Source organism: Neophocaena asiaeorientalis, unplaced genomic scaffold (assembly GCF_003031525.2).
Source record: "Neophocaena asiaeorientalis asiaeorientalis breed wild unplaced genomic scaffold, Neophocaena_asiaeorientalis_V1.1 scaffold65, whole genome shotgun sequence".
Lineage (NCBI taxonomy): Eukaryota > Metazoa > Chordata > Mammalia > Artiodactyla > Phocoenidae > Neophocaena > Neophocaena asiaeorientalis.
In genome coordinates, this window is record NW_020173215.1 from 6,429,559 (window position 1) to 6,455,733 (window position 26,175).

At 35.2% G+C, this 26,175-nt stretch overlaps 1 protein-coding gene across 1 annotated transcript in view; it reads left to right on the top strand.

Annotated features, from left to right (window-relative positions):
- Window positions 1–23,375, top strand: part of HSPA4L (heat shock protein family A (Hsp70) member 4 like) — a 53,393-nt gene extending 30,018 nt beyond the window's left edge. Inside the window, exons 13-19 of the mRNA XM_024745120.1 lie at window positions 1,458–1,556; window positions 3,459–3,596; window positions 7,339–7,464; window positions 7,740–7,847; window positions 10,221–10,340; window positions 14,915–15,076; window positions 18,066–23,375. Coding sequence (XP_024600888.1) covers window positions 1,458–1,556; window positions 3,459–3,596; window positions 7,339–7,464; window positions 7,740–7,847; window positions 10,221–10,340; window positions 14,915–15,076; window positions 18,066–18,257 — 945 coding nt within the window. The 3' untranslated portion in view covers window positions 18,258–23,375. The remainder of the gene's footprint in view (window positions 1–1,457; window positions 1,557–3,458; window positions 3,597–7,338; window positions 7,465–7,739; window positions 7,848–10,220; window positions 10,341–14,914; window positions 15,077–18,065) is intronic.
- The last annotated feature ends 2,800 nt before the right edge of the window (window positions 23,376–26,175 follow it).

A 26,175-nucleotide genomic window follows, 5' to 3' on the forward strand; every position in this document is an offset into this window, starting at 1 on the left:
GAAAATAATCTATTGACTCCTTCTGGTAAGTTAGAGAAAAAAACATCATAAAACTTGTAGAATAGGGGACTTCCTTTGGCGGTCCAGTGGTTAAGACTCCACTGCAGGGGGCACGGGTTCAATCCCTGGTCGGGGAACTAAGATCCCGCCTGCCACATGGCGTGGCCAAAAAAAAAAAAAAACACTCGTAGAAGATGTGTCAGTGGCTTATAATAAAACATTAGAGACTATACAGGAGCAATTTTTAAACAAATGGCTGGGTCACTAATGCTCTTGATGGCACAGAGAACAATATTGTGTAGAAAAATTCAGACATCAACAACTTAAGTGATTTAGAAGAGTTGTATTCTTAATGTGGAGTAGTTTTAGAAATACCTTAACCATATTATTTGGTTTATTTCTTTTAGAGAGATGAATATATACACAATAGAAGAGCTTTTTCAATAAGTATAAAATAAAAATGCCAAGTGATAAAGTATTTTGGCCTTAATTGGCAGCATTGTTTTCTTAGTATTACATGAAATAGAGTTATTAATGTATTTGTGTCTTTCTGCATTACCCCAACTCGCCACTATTAACACATTTTCCACCGCTTTTCCATCATAGGGTTGGGAAAATTGTAGAGTTGGAAGGTGGTAGGGCAGGGAGGATGGGGGTTGGAATTTCAGTAGCTGACCTTTTAATTACGAAGAACAGTGGTGTAAATTATCTTCTAACTTGTTTTTCTCTTTGGCACAAATAAGCATTTATTCAAGATAGCCTTCTGGACATTATATGTATACTTAACTATATAAATTATCCTGATTCCTGAATTCCAAGCTTTCTCCTTTTTAGGAGGATGGTGGTGGGTAAGATTAAGAAAGACCAGAAAAACTTAATACTTGTGATTGTTTGCCAAGCGGAGAGTCCATCTTGGCAATCTTATGGGTTGAAAATTTGTCTTTTAGACATTAAGAAAAATAGTAAAAGTTTAAATTGTAATAATTCAGAGACATCTACTTAGACAGTTTTGATACATTTCGTTTGAGTATTTTCCTACATTTAAAAAATATAATTGAATTTATGTGTAATACTTAAATTTTATATCTTTTTCTCTTTATTTTCCCACATTAAGTTCTTTATAAACATTTTTCATGTCAAGTTTAATGTTCTCTTTTTTTGTGAATCTTCATTTGTGAATTTGACTTGAGAACAATTTTCCATTTATTTTGCAGTTATTTCGCCACAGGTAAATGAAACAAGATTTATTCACATAGCATCAAATAGATCTTTTCATTTTACTTACTACCTGTTAATCTAGTTATTTATAGTTACTCTCAAAAACAGCTTCTACTTCACTGTGTTCACATATTTGAAAACAGGCTTGAACTCTAAGATGCTGTTCATTACCAAACAAATAGAAAAAAGAAAGAAAGAAAAAGACTACAGATATTGTCAATTACATATTTTCTTTGCAGGATAAAATGCAGGTTGACCAGGAAGAAGAGGGTCATCAAAAATGTCATGCTGAACACACTCCAGAAGAAGAAATTGATCATACAGGAACCAAAACAAAGGTTTGTTATACTATTACTGTGGTTGTGTCTTTTTGAGATTGATATTTTGAGTTAATACATTTGCTGTGTAATGCATGCTTTTAATGCACCTGGTGTTTTAAATTTCGTATTATGAAAGTATATAACCAGAATAAATACACTTCAGTGATTCACTATAGAAGATTTTTAAAAGAATGAACTCTAATATGAGTAAAATTATTTTTTGGTGGGAAAAAAAGATGTTTTTCATTACTTTTTTTTTCTCACTAAAAATCATGTAATCTCAGAAAATAGAAACCAGAATAGGACAAATGAAGAGAACTTAAATTAGCAATAATGCTGCATCTGAATATTAACCACTCTAAGCATTTTGCTGCATGTCATAAAGCTGTTTTTTGTGCAAAATAATATTTTGGAAGTAAAATTTTAAAGGATAAATGACTCTATTATTAAGAGTCATTATTAAGAAAATGATTGCTGATAGAAGAGAAGGGAGAAACACCCTGCCCCAGTCACCCCGATGAATGTGGCTACAGCTCTAAACTATCATCTTTGACAGATTTTTCTAACCTGAGCAGAATTTAATCTGTAATGGTTAGCTGTATAGATTTTTTCCAAAGGCTATAAAGATTCAGTTATAAATCCTAGTTGCTCAAGTAATATAAAACCTGAAACTCATTTTTCTAATTTTTTTTATTTTATTCAATGTTTGCCTTTAATTATTCAGCAACTCTATTGAGATATAATTTACATACCATGCAATTCTCCCATTTAAAAGTACAATTCAAAGGTTTTTAATATACTCACAGAGTTATGCAATCATTATCACAATTTTACGTTTTCATCACTCCAAAAAGAAGCCCTGTACCCATTAGCAGTAACTCTTTATTTTCCTCCCACCCCTCCCCTTGCCAGCTCTAGGCACCCACTAATCTTTTTGTCTCATTGACTTGCCTGTTCTGGACATTTCATATAAAAACAGTCATACAATATGTAGTCCTTTAATGACTGGCTTCTTTCACTAAGCATGTTTTCAAGGTTCATCCAGGTTGTAGGATATATCAGTACTTCATTCCCTTTTATGGCTGAGTAATGTATCATACGGATGCATACCACATGTATTCATTCATCAGCTGATGGACACTTAGATTGTTTCTACTTTTTGACTATTACGAATAATGCTATTATGAACATATACAGGTTTTGTGTGGATGGATATTTTCATTTTTCTTGGGCGTGTACCTAGGAATGGAATTGCTGGGTCATATGGTATCTCTGTGTTTAATAATTTGAGGAACTGCCCAAGTGTTTTCCAAAATGGCTGCCATATTTTACTATGTTGTCAAAAATGTATGAGGGTTTCCATTTCTCTATATCCTCACCAACTCTTCCTCTTTTTTTTTTTTTTTTATTATAGTCATCCTAGTGGGTATGAAATGGGACCTCATTGTGGTTTTTATTTTATTTATTTTTGGCTGGGTTGGGTCTTCGTTGCGGTGCGCGGGCTTCGCATTGTGGTGGCTTCTCTTGTTGTGGAGCACGGGCTCTAGGCATGCGGGCTTCAGTAGTTTTGGCATGCGGGCTCTAGAGTGCAGGCTCAGTAGTTGTGGCACACGGGCTCCACTGCATGTGGGATCTTCCCAGACCGGGGCTCGAACCCATGTCCCCTGCATTGGCAGGCAGATTCTTAACCACTGTGCCACCAGGGAAGCCTCATTGTGGTTTTAATTTGCATTTCCAGCACAATATTTAGTGTATACAGGGTGTAAAATACTATCAATATTAAAATAATGTTTTTAATTAAAGTATAGTAGATGATAATAGTTTTGTTTGATTTTACTTTGTTTCATCAGAAATCAGTCTCTTAAATATATTTTTAAGCTAGTTTTAGAAATTTATACTTTTCTTGCATTTCTTTTGCAGTCTGTACCCTCAGATAAACAAGAGCGATTAAACCAGACCATTAAAAAAGGAAAAGTCAAGAGTATTGATCTACCTATCCAGAGTAGCCTGTGTAGGCAATTGGGCCAAGATCTTCTCAACATCTACATTGAAAATGAGGTATATAAATCAGAATTGATGTTGAAATAGGTGGTAGTGTGTCCTGAAATTTTTGTAGAAGTAAATGATTATCCGTCAAATTTGTGGAACTAGGCTATAACTCATAAGGAATTATTAAATAGATTATTGAACTATTTTATTTTGGACAAAATGCTGAGCTGTATTTGTGTCATGTACAGTGTAACCTTCACCTTAGTTACATGAAAAACATGGATTGTCTCCACTATAGAGAAAGGCCTTTCCAATGCTAATAATTCTTACCCCCTTTTATTGTGTCTTAGCAGTAGCACACTCAGCAGACATTGTATAGGAAAGTATTACCAGCTCCCCTCTTCTAATGTGTTGTCCTTAAAGATTAACGTTCAATTCAGAATGTTTTCTGACTTCCATTTAATACTTTTTAGAATCTGTTGTCATTCTTGAAATTTTCTTTACGTATTTACATGCTTCATTTTACAGTCTCTTGAGGAAAAGAGTTTGGTTTCTTTACCAATAGTTGTGTGTAAAAAGTAATTTTTTTATATTAAAATTTACACTTAAGTGGTAGTTACTAATTTCTACAGGCTTGACTGACATTAAAGAAGGTCAGTTTTCTTTGAAGTGCCACATATTCTCTACTTGCTGCATGTTATTCTGGGAATTTCCTAAAGAGATTTTTGACTTTACAATGCTGCTCTTTCTAGTACCTAAGTATATCACCTATTCATTAGTTATTAAAGGCTACACTTTATGTGAAGCATTTCTATCTCTGGAAATAATTCTGAGATAATCCTGAATAATTCTGAATTTGTATGATTTGAGACTAATTTTCTCAAAGGAATGAATTGTAGGGAAGTGCAGCTAATGATAAATTTTGTGTATAAGATTTTTTCTTAAAATTTTAAATGGCTCACTATTTTTTAAATTTTAAAATAAAATTACTTTATTTTTGGCTGCGTTGGGTCTTTGTTGCTGTGGTGAGCGGGGGCTACTCTTCATTGCAGTGCGTGGGCTTCTCAAAGCGGTGGCTTCTCGTTGTGGAGCATGGGCTCTAGGTGCACGGGCTTCACTAGTTGCAGCATGCGGGCTCAGTAGTTGTGGCTCGCAGGCTCTGGAGCACAGGCTCAGTAGTTGTGGTGTACGGGCTTAGTTGCTCTGGGGCATGTGAGATCTTCCCAGAACAGGGATTGAACCTGTGTCCCCTGCATTGGCAGGCGGATTCTTAACCACTGTGCCACCAGGGAAGTCCATATCTCACTATTTTTTTTTCAAATTGGAATATAGTTACTTTACAATGTTGTGTTAGTTTCTGCTGTACAGCAAAGTGAATCAGTTATACCTATACATATATCCACTTTTTTAGATTTCCTGTCTCACTATTTTAAATTCACAAATATTGTAGTATTACAATACTACATTGTATTGTAATGTATTGTAGCATTGTAGTATTACGTTTAAAATACTATGTTTTTGTTAAAGTACAAATTTTGTTTTTTATTAGTCTTCAGATTCTTTCTTTGCTTTTGATTTGACAATAATGATTTTTGCTAACATCTTTAAATACTTTGATACTTATTTAATCCTCAGACCTACGAAGTGTAAGTACTGTTAGAGATCTACATTTGATAGATGAGGAAACAGGCAGAGGTAGACTGAATCACCGAAGTTCAAAGAGTAACCTTTTGTTTTGGAGCCAGGTAGTCTGTCTCCAAAGCTCGAGATCACAGCCACTGTGCTGTGTCACTTACCAAAACCAACGTTTATTCAGTACCAGTTATGTGTCAGGCACTGTACTAAATAGTTTATGTGAATTACGTCAATCTTATTAACAGCCATACGAGACAGACAGAAGTAAGCGCTCTAGAATGAGAAAACTGAGGCTTAGGTTAGGTGACTTCGCTGCAATTTCAAAGGTAGTAAGTGGGAAACCTGGGATTTGAACACCAGTATGTACAATGATATAGTCTAGGTTTTTTTTTTGCTTTTTTGGGGTTTTTTTGCGGTACGTGGGCCTCTCACTGTTGTGGCCTCTCCCGTTGCGGAGCACAGGCTCCAGACGCGCAGGCGCCGCGGCATGTGGGATCTTCCTGGACTGGGGCACGAACCCGTGTACCCTGCTTCGGCAGGTGGACGCTCAAACACTGCGCCACCAGGGAAGCCCTATGGTTTTTTTTTTTAAAAGCTTTTATTGAGGTATAATTCACATACCATACAATTCACTAATTTAAAGTGTACAGTTCAGTGGCTTTTGGTATTATTAATTTTTTAAATTGTAAAATATATATAACTTGAAATTTGCCATTTTAAGCGTACAATTCAGTGACATTAATTATATTCACAGTTATATAACCATTGCCACTATCTTTTTTAAAGATTTATTTATTATTCATTTATTTTATTTATTTTTGGCTGCATTGAGTCTTAGTTGCGGCACACAGGATCTTAGTTGAGGCATGCAGGATCTTTCGTTGCAGCGCATGGGCTTCTTTCTAGTTGTGGTGTGTGGGTTTTCTCTTCTCTAGTTGTGGTGCATGGGCTCTGTAGTTTGCGGCACGCAGGCTGTAGGTGAGGCACGTGAGCTCAATAGTGGTGGCACATGGGATCTTAGTTCCCTGACCAGGGATCGAACCCGTGTCCCCTGCATTCTAAGGCAGATTCTTTACCACTGGACCACCAGGGGAGTCCCACCATTGCCACTATCTTTTCCAAAACCTTTTCATCACCCCAAACCGAAACTGTAACCATTAAGTAATAACTCTCATTCCTCCCTTCCCCCAATCCCCAGTAAACCAATCTATTGATACTTTGTCTCTGTGAATTTGGTAGATAACTCATATAAATGTAATCATAGAATATTTGTCTTTTTGTGTCTGGCTTATTTCACTTAGCATAATGTTTTCAAGGTTTATCCACTTTGTAACATGTATCAGAACTTTATTTCTTTTTATAGTAGAGTAATATTCCATTTTGTATATATACATTTTATTTATCCATTCATCTGTTACAGATCAAGTGAGTTGTTTCCACCTTTTGGCTATTGTGAATAATGCTGCAGTGAACACTGGCATACGAATAACTGTTTGAGTTCCTGCTTTCAATTTTTTGGTTATATACCTAGGAGTGAAATTGCTGAGTCATAGTGTCATTCTTTTTTTTTTTTAGAATTTATTTATTTATTTATTTATTATTTATTTTTGGCTGTGTTGGGTCTTTGTTGCTGCACACAGGCCTTCTCCAGTTGCGGTGAGTGGGGAACCACTCCTTGCCACGGTGCGGGGGCCCCTCACTGCAGTGTCTTCTCCTGCTGCGAAGCACGGGCTCCAGGTGCACGGGCTTCAGCAGTTGTGGCACATGGACTCAGTAGTTGTGGCTCGGGGGCTGTAGAGCACAGGCCCAGTAGTTGTGGCACACAGGCCCAGCTGCTCCACGGCGTGTGGGATCTTCCCAGACCAGGGCTTGAACCCGTGTCCCCTGCACTGGCAGGCAGACTTGCAACCACTATGCCACCAGGGAAGCCCCATATTGTAATTCTTTGTTTAGCTTCTTTAGGAGCCACAATACTGTTTTGTCCTAAGCTGCAGTATTTTACATTCCCAACAGAAATGTACAAGGGTTTCAAATTTTCCAAATCATCATCAACACTTATTATGTTCCATTTCTTCGATTATATCATCCTAGTAGGTGTGAAGTAGTATTTCATTGCAGTTTTGGTTTGTATTTCCCTAGTGTTTTCATGGCAGCTAATCTGAAACTTTTTGAATAGGGGAAGATGATAATGCAGGACAAATTAGAGAAAGAAAGAAATGATGCGAAGAATGCTGTTGAAGAATATGTATATGATTTTAGGGACAAGCTTGGCACTGTCTATGAAAAATTCATCACTCTAGAAGTAAGTCTAACTTTTGTAGTTTTGCTTGAGAATGCTAATATGAATTATGTAAATAAATGTACCAAATGTGTTATTGTTGTCAATCTTTTTGAGCACATTTAGGAATGGTCCTTAGTTATTTTTCCAAATTACAGAAGGCTGGTGAGAAAGATGTTTATAAATAAAAAGTCAGAAAAAAATAATTTTTTACACTTGAAAAACATTTTGTGCTGCCTTGATGACTTTTATTTCTAAGGAGAGCATTTTCAATCAGTATCTCTTAAATGTATAACTAGGACTTGAGAAAACTGTCTGCAATATTGGAAGACACAGAAAATTGGCTTTATGAAGAAGGAGAGGACCAAGCTAAACAGATTTATGTGGATAAGCTTCAAGAACTAAAGGTAAACTTTTTAAAGTCCGTGTTAGTGTTGAACAGAACATTAAGTTGTCCTAAAAATTACGGTGTAAGAGCACAGTGTATGTGTTTAATAAATATATAAGAAATTACTAAGGCAGGTATGTGTAAGAGGAAGTGTTCTCTGAATTTGAGGTGAGTAATGCTACATGATAACTGAAATTAAATAATGTATAATCATATTTGTCTATCATGATACTCAGATATAAAAATTTAGCAGATGACCAGAGTGTTAATATTACTTTCATACAAGCCATATGTTTCTGAGATGTCAGTAATAAGTGATTTGTCAACCTGACCCCTTATCCATTAAAGGAGTTACCCTTGCTCTGCTTCTTTCCCCCTTGACTGCTCTGAGTTTGAGGAGTAATAAACTGCCCTTTCCTGTTTTCACATTATAACTAATGTGAAATTAGTGGGACACCAGGCCAGCACAGAACTTCAGAAATAGTACCCCTGCTCTTCAGTGTCCTTTTACAAAGACATAAGGAGATGTGTCCACCAGCTGCCCTTTTTCTACTAGGTCAGTGGTCTGACTTTAAGAAAAGACCACTATTACTCTGTTCCTCCTGCTTGCTACCCAGCGCTCCCCCCACACAGAAAAAAAAATGCTTTAAAAGATTAGAAGTTCAGATTGGAAGGATGACAGGAAATTTTCCTTCCTAGTGTGAATCATAGCAGTCCTTTAATGTGCACATGAATTACCGGGGGCCCTTACTGAAAAGCAAATTATGGCTCAGTATATCTGAGTTGGGCCCATGATTCTGCACTTTTTTTTTTCTTTTTGCGGTACACGGGCCTCTCACTGTTGTGGCCTCTCCCGTTGCGGAGCACAGGCTCCGGACGCACAGGCTCAGCGGCCATGGCTCACGGGCCCAGCCGCTCTGCGGCATGTGGGATCTTCCCGGACTAGGGCACGAACCCGTGTCCTCTGCAGCGGCAGGCAGACTCTCAACCACTGCGCCACCAGGGAAGCCCGATTCTGTACTTTTTAATAAGCTTCTGGGAGATTCTGATGCTGCTGGTCCCTGAACCATTCTTTGAGTAGCAAGTGAATACACAGATGCTAGGTGATGACATTAATAAGGACTTCTAGCGTATGGGAAAAGGAAGCCCTTTAGGGATTGGCGGGGGTGGTGTGTGCAAAAGAAGTTAATACCTTGCAAAAATTACCTTCATGCCAATAAATTACTTTCAAAGGGAATAATTAAAAAGCAACTTGAAAACCTAAGCTTATGAACGCAAAACTAGCTTTACTGTATTTTATCTTGGTGGTCTTTACTCCCCATCTCCCTAAAATATATATACTTGGGGCTGGAGGCGCAAACCAGGCAGCTGAGGCTAATAGAAATAACTGAAAAGCCCAGCAGCTCCCAGAATGGATTATTTCGCTTCAAATATATAAGTAACCATAGAAATGAATGTTATAAATGTTTTCACAGGCTTTACTGTTTTTTTTTGAGATGGCTTTTAGGAATTAAAATGCTTTCAAAAACATTAACAATAAAAAGTATGATGTGTAAAGAGACTAAATGCAATATGGTATCCTGGAACAGAAAAAGATGAAATCCACATAATCTGGAGTTCAGTTAATAGTAATACACCAGTGTTGGTTTCTTAGTTTTGACAAATATACCACGAGGTATAAGATGTTAACATTAGAGAAAAGGCGCTTGGCTCTTTATTGTTTCCTTTGTAACTTTTCTGAAAACCTAAAATTGCTCTAAAATAAGCTGATTTTTATTTAAATATGTAAAGGATTTGAAAGAAAATATTTGTCTTTCTAATGCATTCCCCTCCTCAAAGTTATAGGAGGCTGTTTTAAAATTTAGAAACTCCCTCCTACCAGGCACCTGGGGCAAGGGACTCAATGGGTTTTTTTGTTTTTAAGCACTATACTTAAAATACACATCTTAATCTAATGAATAAATGTAACAAATAATATTCAGTAGGTATTAAATATCAGGAAATCCCAGTAATCATGTTGCTTTTAGAGAGTTATATGCATTATAAATATTTGAAACCAAGTTTCAAATACATGAGTCCTGCACACAGTGTATAGTCCTTATGGTTTTCTTAACGGTTTTATAGACTTTGAACACGTAACTTTAAAGTAATTAAAGATTTTCTTTGGATTTGAGAGGAATCAAGAGGTAATCTTAATGAATGAGAGAAGATAGGCATTCCTGTGTAGGATTCAGTAAGCAAATAACAACTGGAACTCATCTCCACGTAGGAAAACAAGAGGGGACATATTTTAATCTGACCAGCTTTCTTTCCTATTCATCATTCTGTAAGGGCCCAATAGAAGTTGTTTTCTGTTAATAACTTTTTCTTTTTAAAAAACTTGTGTTAACAGAAATATGGCCAGCCAATTCAAATGAGGTACGTGGAACATGAAGAGAGACCAAAAGCTTTAAACGACTTGGGAAAAAAGATCCAACTTGTCATGAAAGTTATAGAAGCATACAGAAACAAGGTATTGAATTCATAAAGTAAACTGGTGTGTATTACGCAGAGAGGGTGGGGTAAATCTAAAAATTCTCAACTACAAAGCTATAGCAGTTGTTGCTACCAAATTCCAGAGACATTGTGCACCAAACTTAACCTTTTTTTTCTTTACTGTAAAATTATCAGTAAAGGATACTGATAATTTCAAATACAGTGCAGATATGTGGCTTTAATCTTTTAAAATTCCCTAAAACTATATTATAAATTTAATCCAGTGACCAAATTCATTGTTTTCTTCTTAGGTGTTTCATTATAGTGCAGAAGGTTTTTTTGGACCTTTTTTAATTTACAGGCCTCTTTGAAACTGGACTCTTGCTAGCATTCATTTTGTCCCTTGGCCTCTTTTTCTTTTGGTTGCACTTTGTCTTCCAGTCTTTCAGTCATCTGTAACTCCCGTATCATTTATTGTTTTATATATGTGCCCAAATCTATCTTACTACCCTTAACCTTTCCACTGTTTTTCAGCCTGAAATATTTAGTTGTATAGATAATATCTCCATTTGGATGTAACAGTAAGATTTGACAAAATTAAGCTGATGATTTTTTCCCTCTAAATCAGAGGTTAGCAGGCTTTTTCTTTAAATGAACAAATAATAAATATTATAGGCTCTGTAGGCCTACCATCTCTATACAACTACCCAACTTTGCCATTGTAGTGCAAGAGCAAACACACAATGTGTAAATGAATGGGCATGGCTGTGTTCCAGAATAACTTTATTTAAAAATTCAGTAAGTTGGATTTGGCCTGCAGGACAAGTTTGCTGACTCCTGTTTTAAACAGATATCCACTATAATTCCCCCAGGTTTTACCACTGATGTTAAAATTGCATCAGTGGGCTGGAGAGGCCAGCACCAGAAAGATTTAGGCAGGGTATTATCATAGCTTACATTTACCAGGCACTTTGCATGAATTATCTCACTTTATTCTCACAAGAATGTATTATGTAAGAGAAGTGCAGTGCTTAAGCAGACTTGTCAAGGATTACACAGGTAGGTTAAGAGAAGCAGTCAGGATAAAACCTAAGCAATCTGAAACATACAGACCCTTAACAACTATACTGCTTTTCACTACACAATGTGGAGGGTGATTGCTTATTTTAGGAATAAAGATTTGTAAATTCTGTAAAATAAAGAGTGCAATCCAGCCTACCTAAAAGAATAATCCAGGTACTGATTGTGAATGTGCCTGCCAATATCAGTGTCCATATAAGTACAAATAGAATTTAAGGATAAAGGAAAAGTAAGAAGGAACAAGCAGACAAATAAAAACACCAAGAGTATTTCACATCTGGTATTGGAAGATCTGTATACAACTACCATAACCTAGTGTTCGCCAGGCTGTAGCAGTCTTCTTGAGGATGCAGGTTTAAAATATTATTCACAGCAAGGCAAGATTTCACTTATGCTCAAGAATTTTGAGTTACTACGTTCCAGGCTCTCTTCAAGGTGCTGGAACTACAGCATCAAACAAAACACTGAACTTGTTTCTAATATGCTTCAGTGGGAAGAGATAGACAATAAATGAGTTACTATGAAGTAGTCAGATGGTGATAAGGGCTATGGGAAAAGTAAGGGACTGCCATAGGTGGAGATTTGTCAGAAATGCAGACTAATAAGATGACATCATGTGAGGGGAGAATTAAAGGACATGAGGGTTCAAGACGTATGATAACTATAAAAAGAATGTCCTTAACAAAGGGGGAATAGCAGTTGCAAAGGGGAGAATGTGTTGGAGTAACAGTAAGGAAGCCAGTGTGGCTCAGAACATTGCGGGGTGGGATTATCAGCTGCCAGATCATGAAGGGCCTAGTGGGCCATTATAAAAGTTTGGATTTTACACTAAGATAGGAATCCACTGGAGGCTTTTGAGCATAGAATTCTAAATTTTGACTTTTCTTTTAAAGGCTACGGAAGCAGAGAGACTAGTTAAAACATTAGAATAACACAAGCAAGCAGTGACGGAGCCCTGAACCCAGAGAGTGGAGGGGGAAGAAGTGGTTGGATTTCTGCTGCATATATTTTGAAGGCAGAGCCAATAAGATTCACTGATAGATTTTATGTAAATATAACAGAAAGAGGAGTCAAATGACTCCAAGGATTTTTGGCCTGCAAGGGTGAAGTTGCCATTTACTGAGACGGGGAGAACTTGGAAGAGTAGGTGGGGAGGTAATCATGAGTTTGAAACATAGGTAAGTCGGACATTACAAATAAGAATTCAAGTTGGAAGTTGGCTATAGAGTAGGGAGTTCAGGGAAGAGGTTCAGGCTAGAGATTTTTTTAAAAGCATGCAGGGGGCTTCCCTGGGGGCGCAGTGGTTGAGAGTCTGCCTGCCGATGCAGGGGACACGGGTTCGTGCCCCGGTCAGGGAAGATCCCACATGCCGCAGAGCGGCTGGGCCCGTGAGTCATGGCCACTGAGCCTGCACGTCCGGAGCCTGTGCTCCACAACGGGAGAGGCCACAACAGTGAGAGGCCCGCGTACCGCCAAAAAAAAAATAAAATAAAAAAGCATGCAGATAGAGGGATGAATGGGGAGGAGATCCTCTTTCTATATGTTGCATTGTCATTTCTTTCTGGTTTTGAGACTGCCAGTCTAAATCATCACATCTTAAGATCGTTGCCTACATGTGACAGCTGCAGTTGTCTCTTTCAGACAAAATTTTATTATGTATTGGGTTGGCCAAAAGGTTCATTCGGTTTTTTTGTAAGATGGCTCTACTAGCGCTTAGTTGTCTTAAACTTCATTCAAAACAATTTTATTAGATTGTATTTTGACAGCTGTCATATCAGCGTGCATTTTAAAAACAACATCAAAATTGGTGAATTTTTGTGTAGCCATTTTAATGAAGATGGAAGAAAACAACATTTTCGGCATATTATGCTTTATTATTTCAAACAAAGTAAAAATGCAACTGAAACACAAGATTTGTGCAGTGTATGGAGAAGGTGCTGTGACTGAACAGACGTGTCAAAAGTGGCTCGTGAAGTTTAATGATGGACATTTCTCGCCGGACGATGCTCCACAGTCAGGTAGACCAGTTGAAGTTGACAGCGATCAAATCGAGACATTGAGAACAATCAATGTTATACCACGCGGGAGATAGCCGACATACTCAAAATATACAAATCAAGTGTTGAAAATCATTTGCACCAGCTTGGTTATGTTAATCACTTTGATGTTTGGGTTCCACATAGGTTAAGCGAGAAAAACCTTGACCATATTTCCGAACATGATTCTCTACTTAAATGTAATGAAAACGTTTCGTTTTTAAAACAAATTGTGAGGGGCAAAGCAAAGTGAGTACTGTACAATAATTTGGAACGGAAGAGATCATGGGGCAAGCGAAATGAACCACCACCACCACCATGAAAGGCCGGGCTTCATCCAAAGAAAGTGATGTTGCATATATGGTGGGATTGGGAGGGAGTCCTCTATTATGAGCTCCTTCTGGAAAACAAAAAGATTAATTCCAACAAGTACTGCCCCCAGTTAGACCAACTGAAAGCAGCACTCGATGGAAAGCGTCCGGAATTAGTCTACAGAAAACGCATGATCTTCCATCAGGGTAACCACGTGTTTCTTTGATGACCAGGCAAAAACGGTTACAGCTTGGCTGGGAGGTTCTGATTCATCTGCCATATTCACCAGATATTGCACCTTTGGATTTCCACTTATTTTGGTCTTTACGAAATTCTCTTAATGGAAAAAATTTCAGTTCCCTGGAAGACTGTAAAAGGCCTGGAACGGTTCCTTGCTCAAAAAGAAAAAGTTTTGGGAAGATGGAATTATGACGTTGCCTGAAAAATGGCAGAAGGTAGTGGAACAAAAGGGTGAATGCGTTGTTCAGTGAAGTTCTTGGTGAACATGGAAAATGTGTCTTTTATTTTTACTTAAAAACCAAAGGCACGGGCTTCCCTGGTGGCGCAGTGGTTGAGAGTCCGCCTGCCGATGCAGGGGGCACGGGTTCGTGCCCCGGTCCGGGAGGATCCCGCGTGCTGTAGAGCGGCTGGTCCCGTGAGCCATGGCCGCTGAGCCTGCACGTCCGGAGCCTGTGCTCCGCAACGGGAGAGGCCGCAACAGTGAGAGGCCCACATACCGCAAAAAAAAAACAAAAAAAAAAAAACCAAAGGCACTTTTTGGCCAACCCAGTAATTCTTGTCAACAACTTAAACATATTCTGTTGTACAGTCAGAATTTTCTATCTAGCTTGCTATGTGCCTGCTTAACTTATTTTTCTTTACTCCCTGACAAATTTAAGTCCATGCAGCTTCTTTCTTGGCTAAATACTACTTTTTCCTCTAATACTCTTCACCATTCTTTTCCAAACCTGACTTCTTCAGAAGGCCTTTCCTTTTAAAACCCCATACTGATTTTTCTTTCTCCCAGTTTCTTCAGTTCTGTGTAGTCTGTAAATGGCTTCTTCACATGTGTATGTGTGAGGTGTACACTCAATAAGAGTCTTAACTCTTTTAAGCAGAAATTATCAATAAATTGGTGCTTATTGAAAAACCTGTTACATTAAGTATTTTTTTTTCCTAATAGGATGAAAGATACGATCATTTGGATCCTGCTGAAATGGAAAAAGTTGAAAAATATATCAGTGAAGCCATGAGTTGGCTGAACAGTAAGATGAATGCACAGAACAAACTAAGTCTCACTCAAGATCCTGTGGTGAAAGTTTCAGAAATAGTCGCAAAGTCAAAGGTAAGAAACTATAAACTTCTTTTTCATGGGGTCAGTCACTAAACATTTTTAATAGGAGCCATACTTTGAGAAATAATCAGCTTGGCAGAAGAATACAGAAAAACAGGAATTTGAGGCTAATCTTTAATTTGGGGGAAAAAAAAACATTCTAGGTGGGACATCTCTGTTCCTTGATTTAATTAGTCATATACACAAAGCTGTTTTTTAGATTTTAAGTGTAATACAGAATGAAGTAAAGCAATGTGACAACTCCAAATATGTCCGATTTTTCTAGGCTGTATAATACTTCTGAGCCTCCATTGTAAAACTGCAATATATGTTTGTCTTTGACGTAGATTGAAACGTGTAAAATTCCATGGTAAAGTCTTACTTATGAGATAAACTTTCCAGTTTAAAAAACATTACTACTGAAAATGTCAAAGGTTATAGAAAACACTATGAAAAACACAGGGACAAACATGATAATAAAGATCAGCATCTAAGTAGAAAAATGAGTAAAGACATTGGTAAAACATCTGACAAAGAAAGAAATACATATCCAATAAACATATGAAAAGGTGTTCATCTTCATTACTAATCTAAGAAATGCGAATCTCTTCTCTCTGATTTGGTTGTGTGTTTACATTCACAATCTTTGCCATAATTGCCAAGGGTGTGAAAAAATGGACGCCGTTCCTGAGCAACTTGGTTAAATTTGTTACCGTTTTTCTGGGACATCATTTCAGAATATGTATAGAAATTTAAAATGAGTTTACCCTTTAGTGCAGAAATCACAATTCTAGGAATTCACCTTAATTTGACTGTTGCATAAGTATATGCAGATAAATACCCTTGCTTATGATAGCAAAAAACTGGCGACAACCTAAATACCTATCAGTAAGAAACTAGATAAATAAATTGATGCATATTTCAATATTAAAACACATTTCAACAATTAAATATAGTATTTAAGATATCAGAGGTAAATCTATTTAGATATATAGATTTATACAACATATTCAGTGAAAAAGGAAAGATAACTTTATTTAGATTCTGTAATCTCACTGTATCAATTAGCATGTTCATAGATTTGTATGTTTGGAGATGTGTGTGTGCATGGACATACATCTAGGATGTTCACCAAAAGGTTAGTTATGTTAATCTATAGGAGATGGAATTTCAGGTGATTCTTTTTAATCTGGTTCAGTATGTCTGTAGGTATTTGATTCATTTTTAAAACAAAAACAGGTTTTAGGGTGTTTTTAATTGGAGTATATTTGGTTTGCAAGATTAGTTTCAAGTGTACACACAGTGATTAATGTTTTATAGATTATACTTCAAAGTTATTATAAAATATTGGCTATATTTCCTATGTTGTACAATATATCCTTGTAGCTTATTTATTTTATACATATTAGTTTGTACCTCTTAATCCTCTACCTGTATCTTTCCCCTCCCCAGTTCTCTCTCCCCACTGGTAACCTCTAGTTTGTTTATATCTGTGAATCTATTTCTTTTTTGTTATATTCACTCATTTGCTTTATTTTTAAAATTCCACATGTAAGTAATAACATACAGTATTTGTCTTTTTCTATAAGCATAATACCCTCCATGTTGTTGCAAGCGGCAAATTGTCATTCTTTTTTCATGGCTGAGTAATATTCCATTGTATATACGTGCCACGTCTTCTTTGTCCACTCATCTGTTGATGGACACTTAGGTTGCTTCTTATCTTGGCTACTGTAAATAGTGCTGCTTAGGAACATTAGGGTGCATGTATCTTTTCAAATTAGTATTTTCATTTTTTCTGGATATATACCCAGAAGTAGAATTGCTGGATCATATGGTAATTCTATTTTTAGCTTTTTGAGGAACCCCCATACTGTTTTCTATAATGGCTGTACCAATTTACATTTCCACCAGACGTGTACCTAGAGTTCCCTTTTCCCTATATCCTTGCCAAAATTTGTTATTTGTATTATTTTTGATGATAGCCATTCTGACATGTGTGAGATATGTCACTGTGATTTTGATTTGCGTTTTTCTGATGATTAGTGATGTTGAGCAACTTTTCCTGTACCAAAATGGGTATTTAAAATCATAAAATAAGAGTATTTTCCTTTTGAGAAAGTTTGGCAAAGAATCTATAGTAATTTACTCCTAATCAGATGAGATGCAGAGTGTGATAACAGTTTGCACTAAAACACTCCCCAAGGATGTTACTTTCTGTGTTTCCGTCCCTATCCCAATATCTGTGACACTGGTCTTGAAAGAACTTAAAGTGTTTCAGTAGCTTTATCTGAAATGGTCTTTTATTTCTGTGTAGAAAAAGCAAGGATATGGAAAATATATCTCTTTTAAATTATTAAGTTGAATTTACTTTCATGGCTTATTTTTCCTTCAACAGAAAAGGCTACTGAGCTGTTTTCAGAAAGTAAATGAAGACAGTGTGTATATTTATATAATTCCATTTATTAAAACTTTTTTGTAAATGTTGAGAAATTTTAATTTATGCAATAGGTATTACATGATGTAATTTTCATAACAGAGCTCTCGGCATAATTTAAAGGAATGAATTAAAATTCATTCCTGGGAATTCCCTGGCGGACCAGTGGTGAGGACATCGCAGTCTCACTGCCAAGAGCCCAGGTTCAATCCCTGGTCGGGAAGCTAAGATGTCGCATGCTGCGCAGTGCAGCCAAAAAAATAAATAAAATAAAAAGTATTCCCGCCAAAATACACTGTATTCATATTATGAGGAAAAAATTTTAGGAACAGTAAATACAGAATATTTTATTAAAGACTGAATAGTTTCTTATCACCCCTGACAAACACTAGCCGAGAAGGTAAATCGGTAGTTTAAGAATTAGTTGATTATCTAGCTGAGCCAACAGCTATTCAGGAATGTGGAATTATGTGGAAATTTAGAAAGTTAAAGTGGACTTTAGAATGTTAATGGTAACTTGTTACATAATATTTTTAATATAATCAATTTTCTTCATGTCTTTAGGAACTGGATCATTTCTGTAACCCCATCATTTATAAGCCCAAACCAAAAGTAGAGGTTGCTGAAGACAAGGCAAGAGCTAATAGTGAACACAACGGACCAGTGGATGGACAGAGTGGGACTGAAACTAAACCAGATACAACAAAAGACAGCACACAGCATACTAAATCTTCTGGAGAGATGGAAGTGGACTAAGTCTTAATTTCAGCTTCACATAATTCAAACAGTGCAAGTAACCACAGGGTCCATTCTTCTTTTACATCTGGTACACACAACAGACGTTTAGTTGTTCTTAACCACTTTTTGTCATTTGTTTTTTGGAGTAGTTTTGAAAAGTGTTTTATATTGAGTGCACCTCCTGTTCATTTCCATTGCTGCTTAATGTGAAGATTTAGCTGAATATACATTAACAAGTCAGTTTAAGCTTTCCTAATATATTTTATGTCAAAGATGCAAGATTGATAAGTAGCTGGCAACCTTATTTAAAGCTTCTACTTGGATAAACCTCAGCTCCTTTATTCAGGAAAGGATACTGTATTGTGCTACTGTTGCAGAAGCATAGATTTAATTGCATCATTATTTTGAAAAACAAATATTGAAACTGATGTGGTTTAAAGCCACCAATCACTGACCTTTTTCTAGTTATGGTATTGTTATAATTTAAATATTAAAACAAATAAGAGGTTCCTTGACAAATTAGTCCATCTCGGTGTGCCATGAGAACTTCAAAACCTTGTTTTCATCATATAAATGAACTAAATCACACATTGAAAAGGAAAATGCACAATTTTATGTTAAGGTGACACCAGCAGTTAGCTTCTTTTCATTAGTCATGTGGATTGATGTTTCTTAGAGTAGTTCAGTGTCTTTAGCACTTGAAACTTCTGATCTACTTGTCCTGAAGACCAGCTGCTGCTAAAGTGATGCTGGCCCAAAAATGATGAAGCATTTTTGATGAAAATACCTTCATGTTAAGGGGGAAATGCTGTTGACCTACACAGACATGCATCTGTGACGTTGATAACCTTGTTTTAGTTTTAGTAGTTGTTTTAGTCTTCTTATTGATTTTGTTAATATGTTAACAGAGGGCAGGGAGAAACGGCACAATGTGTATTGCATTATATACATTTATCACTGATTTACTTAATGTTAACATATAAACACTAAATAAGCAGTAATACTTGAAAAGAAGCACTTATACCATAGGTCTTAGGAAATACTGCTTGTAATAAACTTAACTGTGTTACACATCAACAGGCAAAATATAGAATGTTACATAGTGTAATATGATGTGATTAAATTATAGTTCCTGCTGTTACAATACCTGTTCAGACCTTGGCTCCAGTTTTGGTGCTTCATATATAAATTATGTGGGTTGAAGGGCTGTGAAATTAAGATATTTTAAAGACTTAATCTGTGCTTCATCACCAGACTTGTTCACACTGTTCAGTTCTGTGCAGAAGCTTGATATGGGAGCAGAATGAAATGACTTTTCAACCTACAAGAAAAAGAAGCATAGACAATGCATGGGCACTTGTGTTCTTAATGCCAATCAACTAGATTGACATAGGTTAAAATTTTGAAAGGCTCAGTTTTCCCCAAAGCTACATCATCTTTATACTAAGGATTAAAAAAAAATTAATATGGACTTTTCTTAAGTAATAAAAATTGAGAGTTTAATATCTTTAGGGATAGTCGTTACTTCTCACAACTAGTTCTCTAAGAGAGATTCTGTTTCTACAGTGTAGTCTGCACTGAAAGGAAAGTATGGAGCAGTGCATTTTGCAGGGATTTTTATTCATCATTTTTGAGGGAGATGTCCCTTTTTTGCATTAAAAAATCATATAGACCCAATATATTTTTTAATGTTTTCAAACTAATGAAGTAATTATATACATTAGTAATGATGAAATACATTTTTTTAAAAGCATGTTTGTTACTTTTCGTTGGTATGTTGAATATATAGGTTCACTTCAGTAAGAGCATAAAGTTATGAAAGGGAATATATAACAGTACACATAGGGCATTCACAGCTTTTTAAGAAGAAAATCTCCACCCACTTTGTTAGGAGCTGTACCTCCAAAACTAATTGGGAATATATGGGAACAAAGCTTTCTGCATCTGAATTGTGTAGTACATCCTGACATTTTCCAGTTCCATAAGTCAGTTTATATAGTTTTGTGTTTTAGTCAGAATTATAACATTCCAATTCCTGCAGTTATGTAACACTTCATTTAATAAGTTAAATACATCCAAAGATAATATGTATACTTTTCCTACCCATTTATTCAACTTAAATGATTTTCAAAAGCCCTTAACCTTATAATTATTTATTGAATACGGTAATAAAAGAGAAAATGTTCTCAATATAGTTTTGGGTAGAAGGCATGGGTCCAGTTTAATTTTAATCTGTATGAAATATGCAGTGCTTAGATGAAAAATTAAAGATCTTTTTTCAAAATAAAAAGCCACTATTTTAGAAGTTATTTTTAAAAATACATTGCAAAATAGGATGTATTCCTGTAGTAAACAAATAAGAACTAAGTATGTAGGAAATGATTAATAGGATTAATAGGAAATGATTAATTTAGTGTATTAATCTAATACACTACGACTCTGGAAAAGTATAAATTATTTGGTTTTAGAAATCAACTCCTGATAGCCAATCACATGGTGATTTTAAAAACAAAGATTGCTAAATAATGTAACAAAAGAAAGTCTGTGATGTTTTAATTCCTTAGCAATATACAGAATACTTAAGTTTTAAAACAACTATTGATACAAACAGCACACCAAAGAATGAGGCTATTGGAATAACAGATAATCTCAATTTTAAAAAGGTAAAAATTAGACTTTAAGAAGAAATAAAGATTTCTTAGACTTTGGGGGGTCAATTTTTAGTATACTTATGATTATATTTCCTAGCTAGAAGTCTTTAAAGTGAATTTTGGGGATCAATTATCAACATAATAAAGTGATATGTTAAAACAGTTTATCCAAATTAGCACAGATTCAACTGTTTTGAAAGACTAAAGATAATAGACATTTGAATACAGTGATCAATTGACCCAAAACAGATCTAACCATCCCTGTTTTCATAAATTTGAATTGTAATACTAAGCCTACAAACATTCCCATTAGGATTTTGTTTTGTTTTTAATAGTTGGTATTTGGTAGTCCACAACAATTAAAGTCTTGGCATTAACTTTACATATCATAGATTTAGAAGTGATAGACAAATATAACTTCATCTTTCTCAACTTTTAGAATCTGACAACAAAAAAACTTCAGTTCTAAAGTAGACGTTATTTTGTGGTTAGACTTCAGAACTTCTAAGTGGAATTTGGTTTTGTGATAGTGGATTCTGTAAAACTTAATGAGAGGCATATCTAATTGTATTGATACCTCAGTATTTAAAATCTGATGGCATTGATTAAAGTCAGCCACTGATATCTTTTCAAATGACACAGGTGTCAGGATGCTTATAAAGTCTGATTCTAATGTTTTATTGTCCTCTTAACTACAGTATGTTTTATAACTATCAGTCATTTACCAAACTAATCTTCTTAGTCAATTTCAGAAGAGACAGACTTTTTGATCAAAAAAGAGAAAACAGTTTTAAAATTACCTTTTTTTTTTTTTTGTCAAGGTTAAGCCAAAGTATAATTTTAAAACAACTTCCAGGAAGCACATAATCTTTTCTTTTGATAAAAAGTAATAAGATTTAATGCAGATCAAGACCAGGTCTTTAACCAAAACAAAAGCTTTAGTTATTTTACTTTCACATCTCTAATACACAATAAACTAAAATTAATATTCTTCCATGTTTCTTAACCAGACAGCTCTGGGTTTATAATATAGCCAGATGTCTTAAGTTTTTTTCCCTTGTTAAATTCAAGGGTGATTGTTTCATACAATAACAGGGTACCTGGAATTTTTAGAGTATTAACGAACTGCTTAGAAGAAAAACCCCTAAATGTCTATGGCAGTAGTCAGTACCTATAAGTGGTAATGGCTCTTTCACCTTCCAGATCTCTAGGGGTACCTCTAGCATATTGTTCGAGTAAGCATTAAAACAAAAGGCATGTCTGTTAAGATACATTATGAAATAACTTGGAGCTTTCAAGTCAAAGAAAGAAAACTAATAATTGAATCACGAACATTTGACTTAGTCTGTCAGGCAGGTCAAAATCCATATCAACAACAGCAACAAAAATAAATGGTAATGATCTTTGCTTTGGAATCTCTAATTTACTGTCATGTCCTAGGTCACATGATGAGTATTAGGGAAGTGTATTGATTACCCATCCTATAAAGAGATTAGTGAACTTCAACATGTTTTAGATAGATTAATTGCATTATAGTATATTACACTATAAGTGGAAATTATCTTAGTCTTTCCAGTTTTCTTGTTTCATCTCTCAGTTCTGGACTCTTAAATAATCATTATATTTCTTTCAATTATATTTTGTTTTATTCTGGATTATTATTTAAGTCTTTTATTTCATGGATTTAAAAAAATACTTTTACGATCACTTTGATAACTAACTATATTACCTGTCTTTTTACTTTAAAACCAAATCTTACTGTTAAGAATTTTTTGACTCTTAAATTTATACTTGAAAAGCCATGTTATAAGTTTCCATATGTAATTTCTCTAAAATTTAAGAGGCTTAATAGATTTTTCATATTCTGGCCTTTGAATACTTTTAAGTAGTTCTAGACCAAAAGAGGTCAATTTTGTGAGTACTGTGTATTAAGTAACCAACGTCCCTCGTTTTTAATCCAGATATCAATGTAACAAAAAGGGTCAGAAATTCAAAATAGTTGTTAAAGATAAGACAACTTCAATTCTTTGCTGCTTTCTGATTACATACATGTGTTGTGCATCCTCCTTGTTTTTTTTCAGAATTTCTTAAATTTTTTGCTTCCAAGACCTTGAGTTAACATGCTCTTGAAATCTTATGGACCCACCCAGAATGCAGATGTAAAAATGTAATTAGAAATGGAGAGCTAAGCAAAGGAAACATTAAAGTGTTGTGGTTTCTTCACCTGAAATAATACTTTTATGGCTTAGTGTCTTGGAAGGAGACTCACATTAAAAGTAAAAAATGTTATATTTGGCAGGATGAAGCCATCGTTGTTTAATATAGAAGCAAATTTTTAATGAAGTTACTGAATTGTTTAGTACTAAAATGGCATCCAAGTCATTTTTCCTTTCTCCAACCATTATTAAAATAATTTATACACATAGTGACTCCGACTCCAGTCATTAGTATAAAATACCTTCTGGCAGTTTAGTACCTACTAGCTTTATTATTTTTTTTTTAAAGAAAACTACTGCATTTGATTTCTCAATTTCCCAGTTTGTTTTTAGCACAGTGACCAGTGTAAAGCAGAAAATCATAATCAAGTGTGATGTGTCTATAAACTGCATATAATGGACCCTTAGTTTCAATAAGCAGACACGAGAATGGTTTGTAATGTTAAGTCGGTAATGTTATTATATATGATGCTAATATATATGTGGCATACAATTTTGGTTCACATTTAAAATGTTTACATTTCACAGAATCAAAGTTTATAAAACATTATGTATATAAAATGGCATCTTCATACTAGTGAACAAATAGCAATTGATAAATGCATTTCATTTTTGGATGGCAAGTGCACATTGTCAAGAAGTTACGTAATTATAAATATATTTACTTACTCTTTGAACCATGAGTTTTACACACCTGAGGCTTAATGTTCACATACTGAACTTCACTGACTTGGTGGTTTGTGGACAGGTCATCAGAGTCATTTACATAAATTTGCTTGGCAGTGAGGGTTCTGAGTAAATTGACAAACTTTTTAAACCATCAAATGATAATCGATTCTGAAAACTACAATAGTAGTTTGCTAATATTGTGTTGTCAGCGAATAACTTAACTTTTATATTAGAAGAGAAAATCTAGCGATAAATGAACTAGACTTCAGAAATTTTCAGTACACAAAGAGGAGCTCCCTGCGCAAGTTTCTCCTAACCTCTTTTTAAGAATTGCTATTCCAGTTGAAAATGTGTCAAATAGCATGTCGGGATAAGGAAACAACTGAGGTCCCCTGGTCTAGATTACAGCATTTGGTGCTTAATCTTCTAGTGCTTGAACAATTTGTGAGAATAAGAAGGATAATAAATCCTCAACTCAGAAGAATATTTATACCCCCATTTAACTTTCCAATGAAATGGAAATGAGTACTTTCAAAGTCTAGAAGGCTGAACAGTTGGCAGTTCATTCCTGTTCATCTTATCCTGATTTGGGGAAGAACTGGAGAGGATTTTGCTCTTTTTTTTTTTTTTAACCCACAATCCCTAGTGATTAAACAGCAAAGAGTTGATAACCTTCCCGAGGTGAAGAAGGAATGTCCGTTGACTGTAAGTACCTCCTAATACTTTATCCTCAAGCTCTCCCCTCTGCTGAAAGGTAAAGAAATCGGTTCAGGATGGTTCATGCATCCTGCAAATGCCAAAAGGCAATTTGAAGCAGTTCTGTTGAGCAGCATTTCCTTACTTTTCTTCACAATTACATTTGGTCTCCTGTTTAACCTCACTGAAAAGGATTTGTGTATTCGTTTTAGACATAACAAGATTCACGTTAAATTAAGAACAAATAATTAGGAATTTGTAGTAAAGAAAATTAACCCTGTTGAAGGCAAAGAGAAGCAAAGAACAAAGAGAAATAAAATAATAGAAATCCAAATATCACTAGTTATGGCAACGTAAGTACCATAAACTTAGCAGTTTAAGAACTATATGTAGTGTTTACAAATACACTTCTTAAACATAATGATGTAATAGTTGAAAATAAATTAATGAAAAAATATAAGAAAATGCCAATCAAAAGAAACTTATTAATCAGATTAAGTTGCCTTTACAGTGCGGAAAAAAAGGGGGAGTATTGGTATACAGAGTTTTAATAATGGTAGAGCAATTCACCAGAAATGTAACTCTGAAACAACAGCCTCTAAATATATAAAGCGATTTGACAACTACGAAAAGAGGCCCACAATATCAGTGATAACTGGTAGTAGGCCCACAAAAGTATAAACAGAAATGAATAGAACTTTAAAACCTAGATCTAATATAATTATATGAACTATCACTCAGCTATTGGGTAAAACTATTTTACATAAATATGTAATATTTAGTAAACATGACACTATAGCCAAAAGAAATTCCGTATGCTTGAATTGAAAAAAAATGAACTTACAGAAAAGTCAAATCCTATTGAAAATCAGAACATACTTCTACTTGAATGACAATATAAACTTGCTTTAAATGGCAGCTGTACCCCTTAAACCTCAATCTCTTTTGGACCTAGTCTTTCTCTCATTGCAGTACGTGAGCATGCACATAATAAGCACTCAGCAATCTTTAAGTCAATGAACCTGCCTATAAAGTGCAACTTGGTAACTTGCAGCTGAAGCACTAATTTAGAATTTTATACAGGCATACCTCATTTTACTGTTTTTTTTACAAATTGAAGCTTTATGGCAACCGTGTGTTGTCACAGGATGGTAGGTATTTTTTAGCAATCAAGTATTTTTTACATAAGGTATGTATGTATTTTTTTGACTTAATGGTATTGCACACTTAACAGACTACAGTATAGGGTAAACATAACTTTATTTTTATTTATTCATTTATTTAATTTATTTGTTTTATCTCTGCACCAAGCATGGCATTCAGGATCTTAGTTCCCAGACCAGGGATCAAACCCGTGCCCCCTGCAGTGGATGCATGAGTCTTAACCACTGAACTGCTGGGGAAGTCCCAAAGATAACTTACAGGCACTGGAAAATCAAAAAATGTGTGAAACTCACTTTGTCATATTCACTTTATTACCATGGTGTGAAACTGAACCTGCAACATCTCTGAGGTATGCCTGTATGCTTTAATGCATATACTTAAAATGATGTAAAAGATGTAATGACTTAATACCAGTAAAAAGGTAGATAACAGCAAAATGAACCTGAAGAAAACTAAAGGTAAAGAAGGAAATAAGAGCTGAAATCAATAGTAAATGGAATAAAGAATCAAAACCTGTATTTGAAAATTATATATATATAT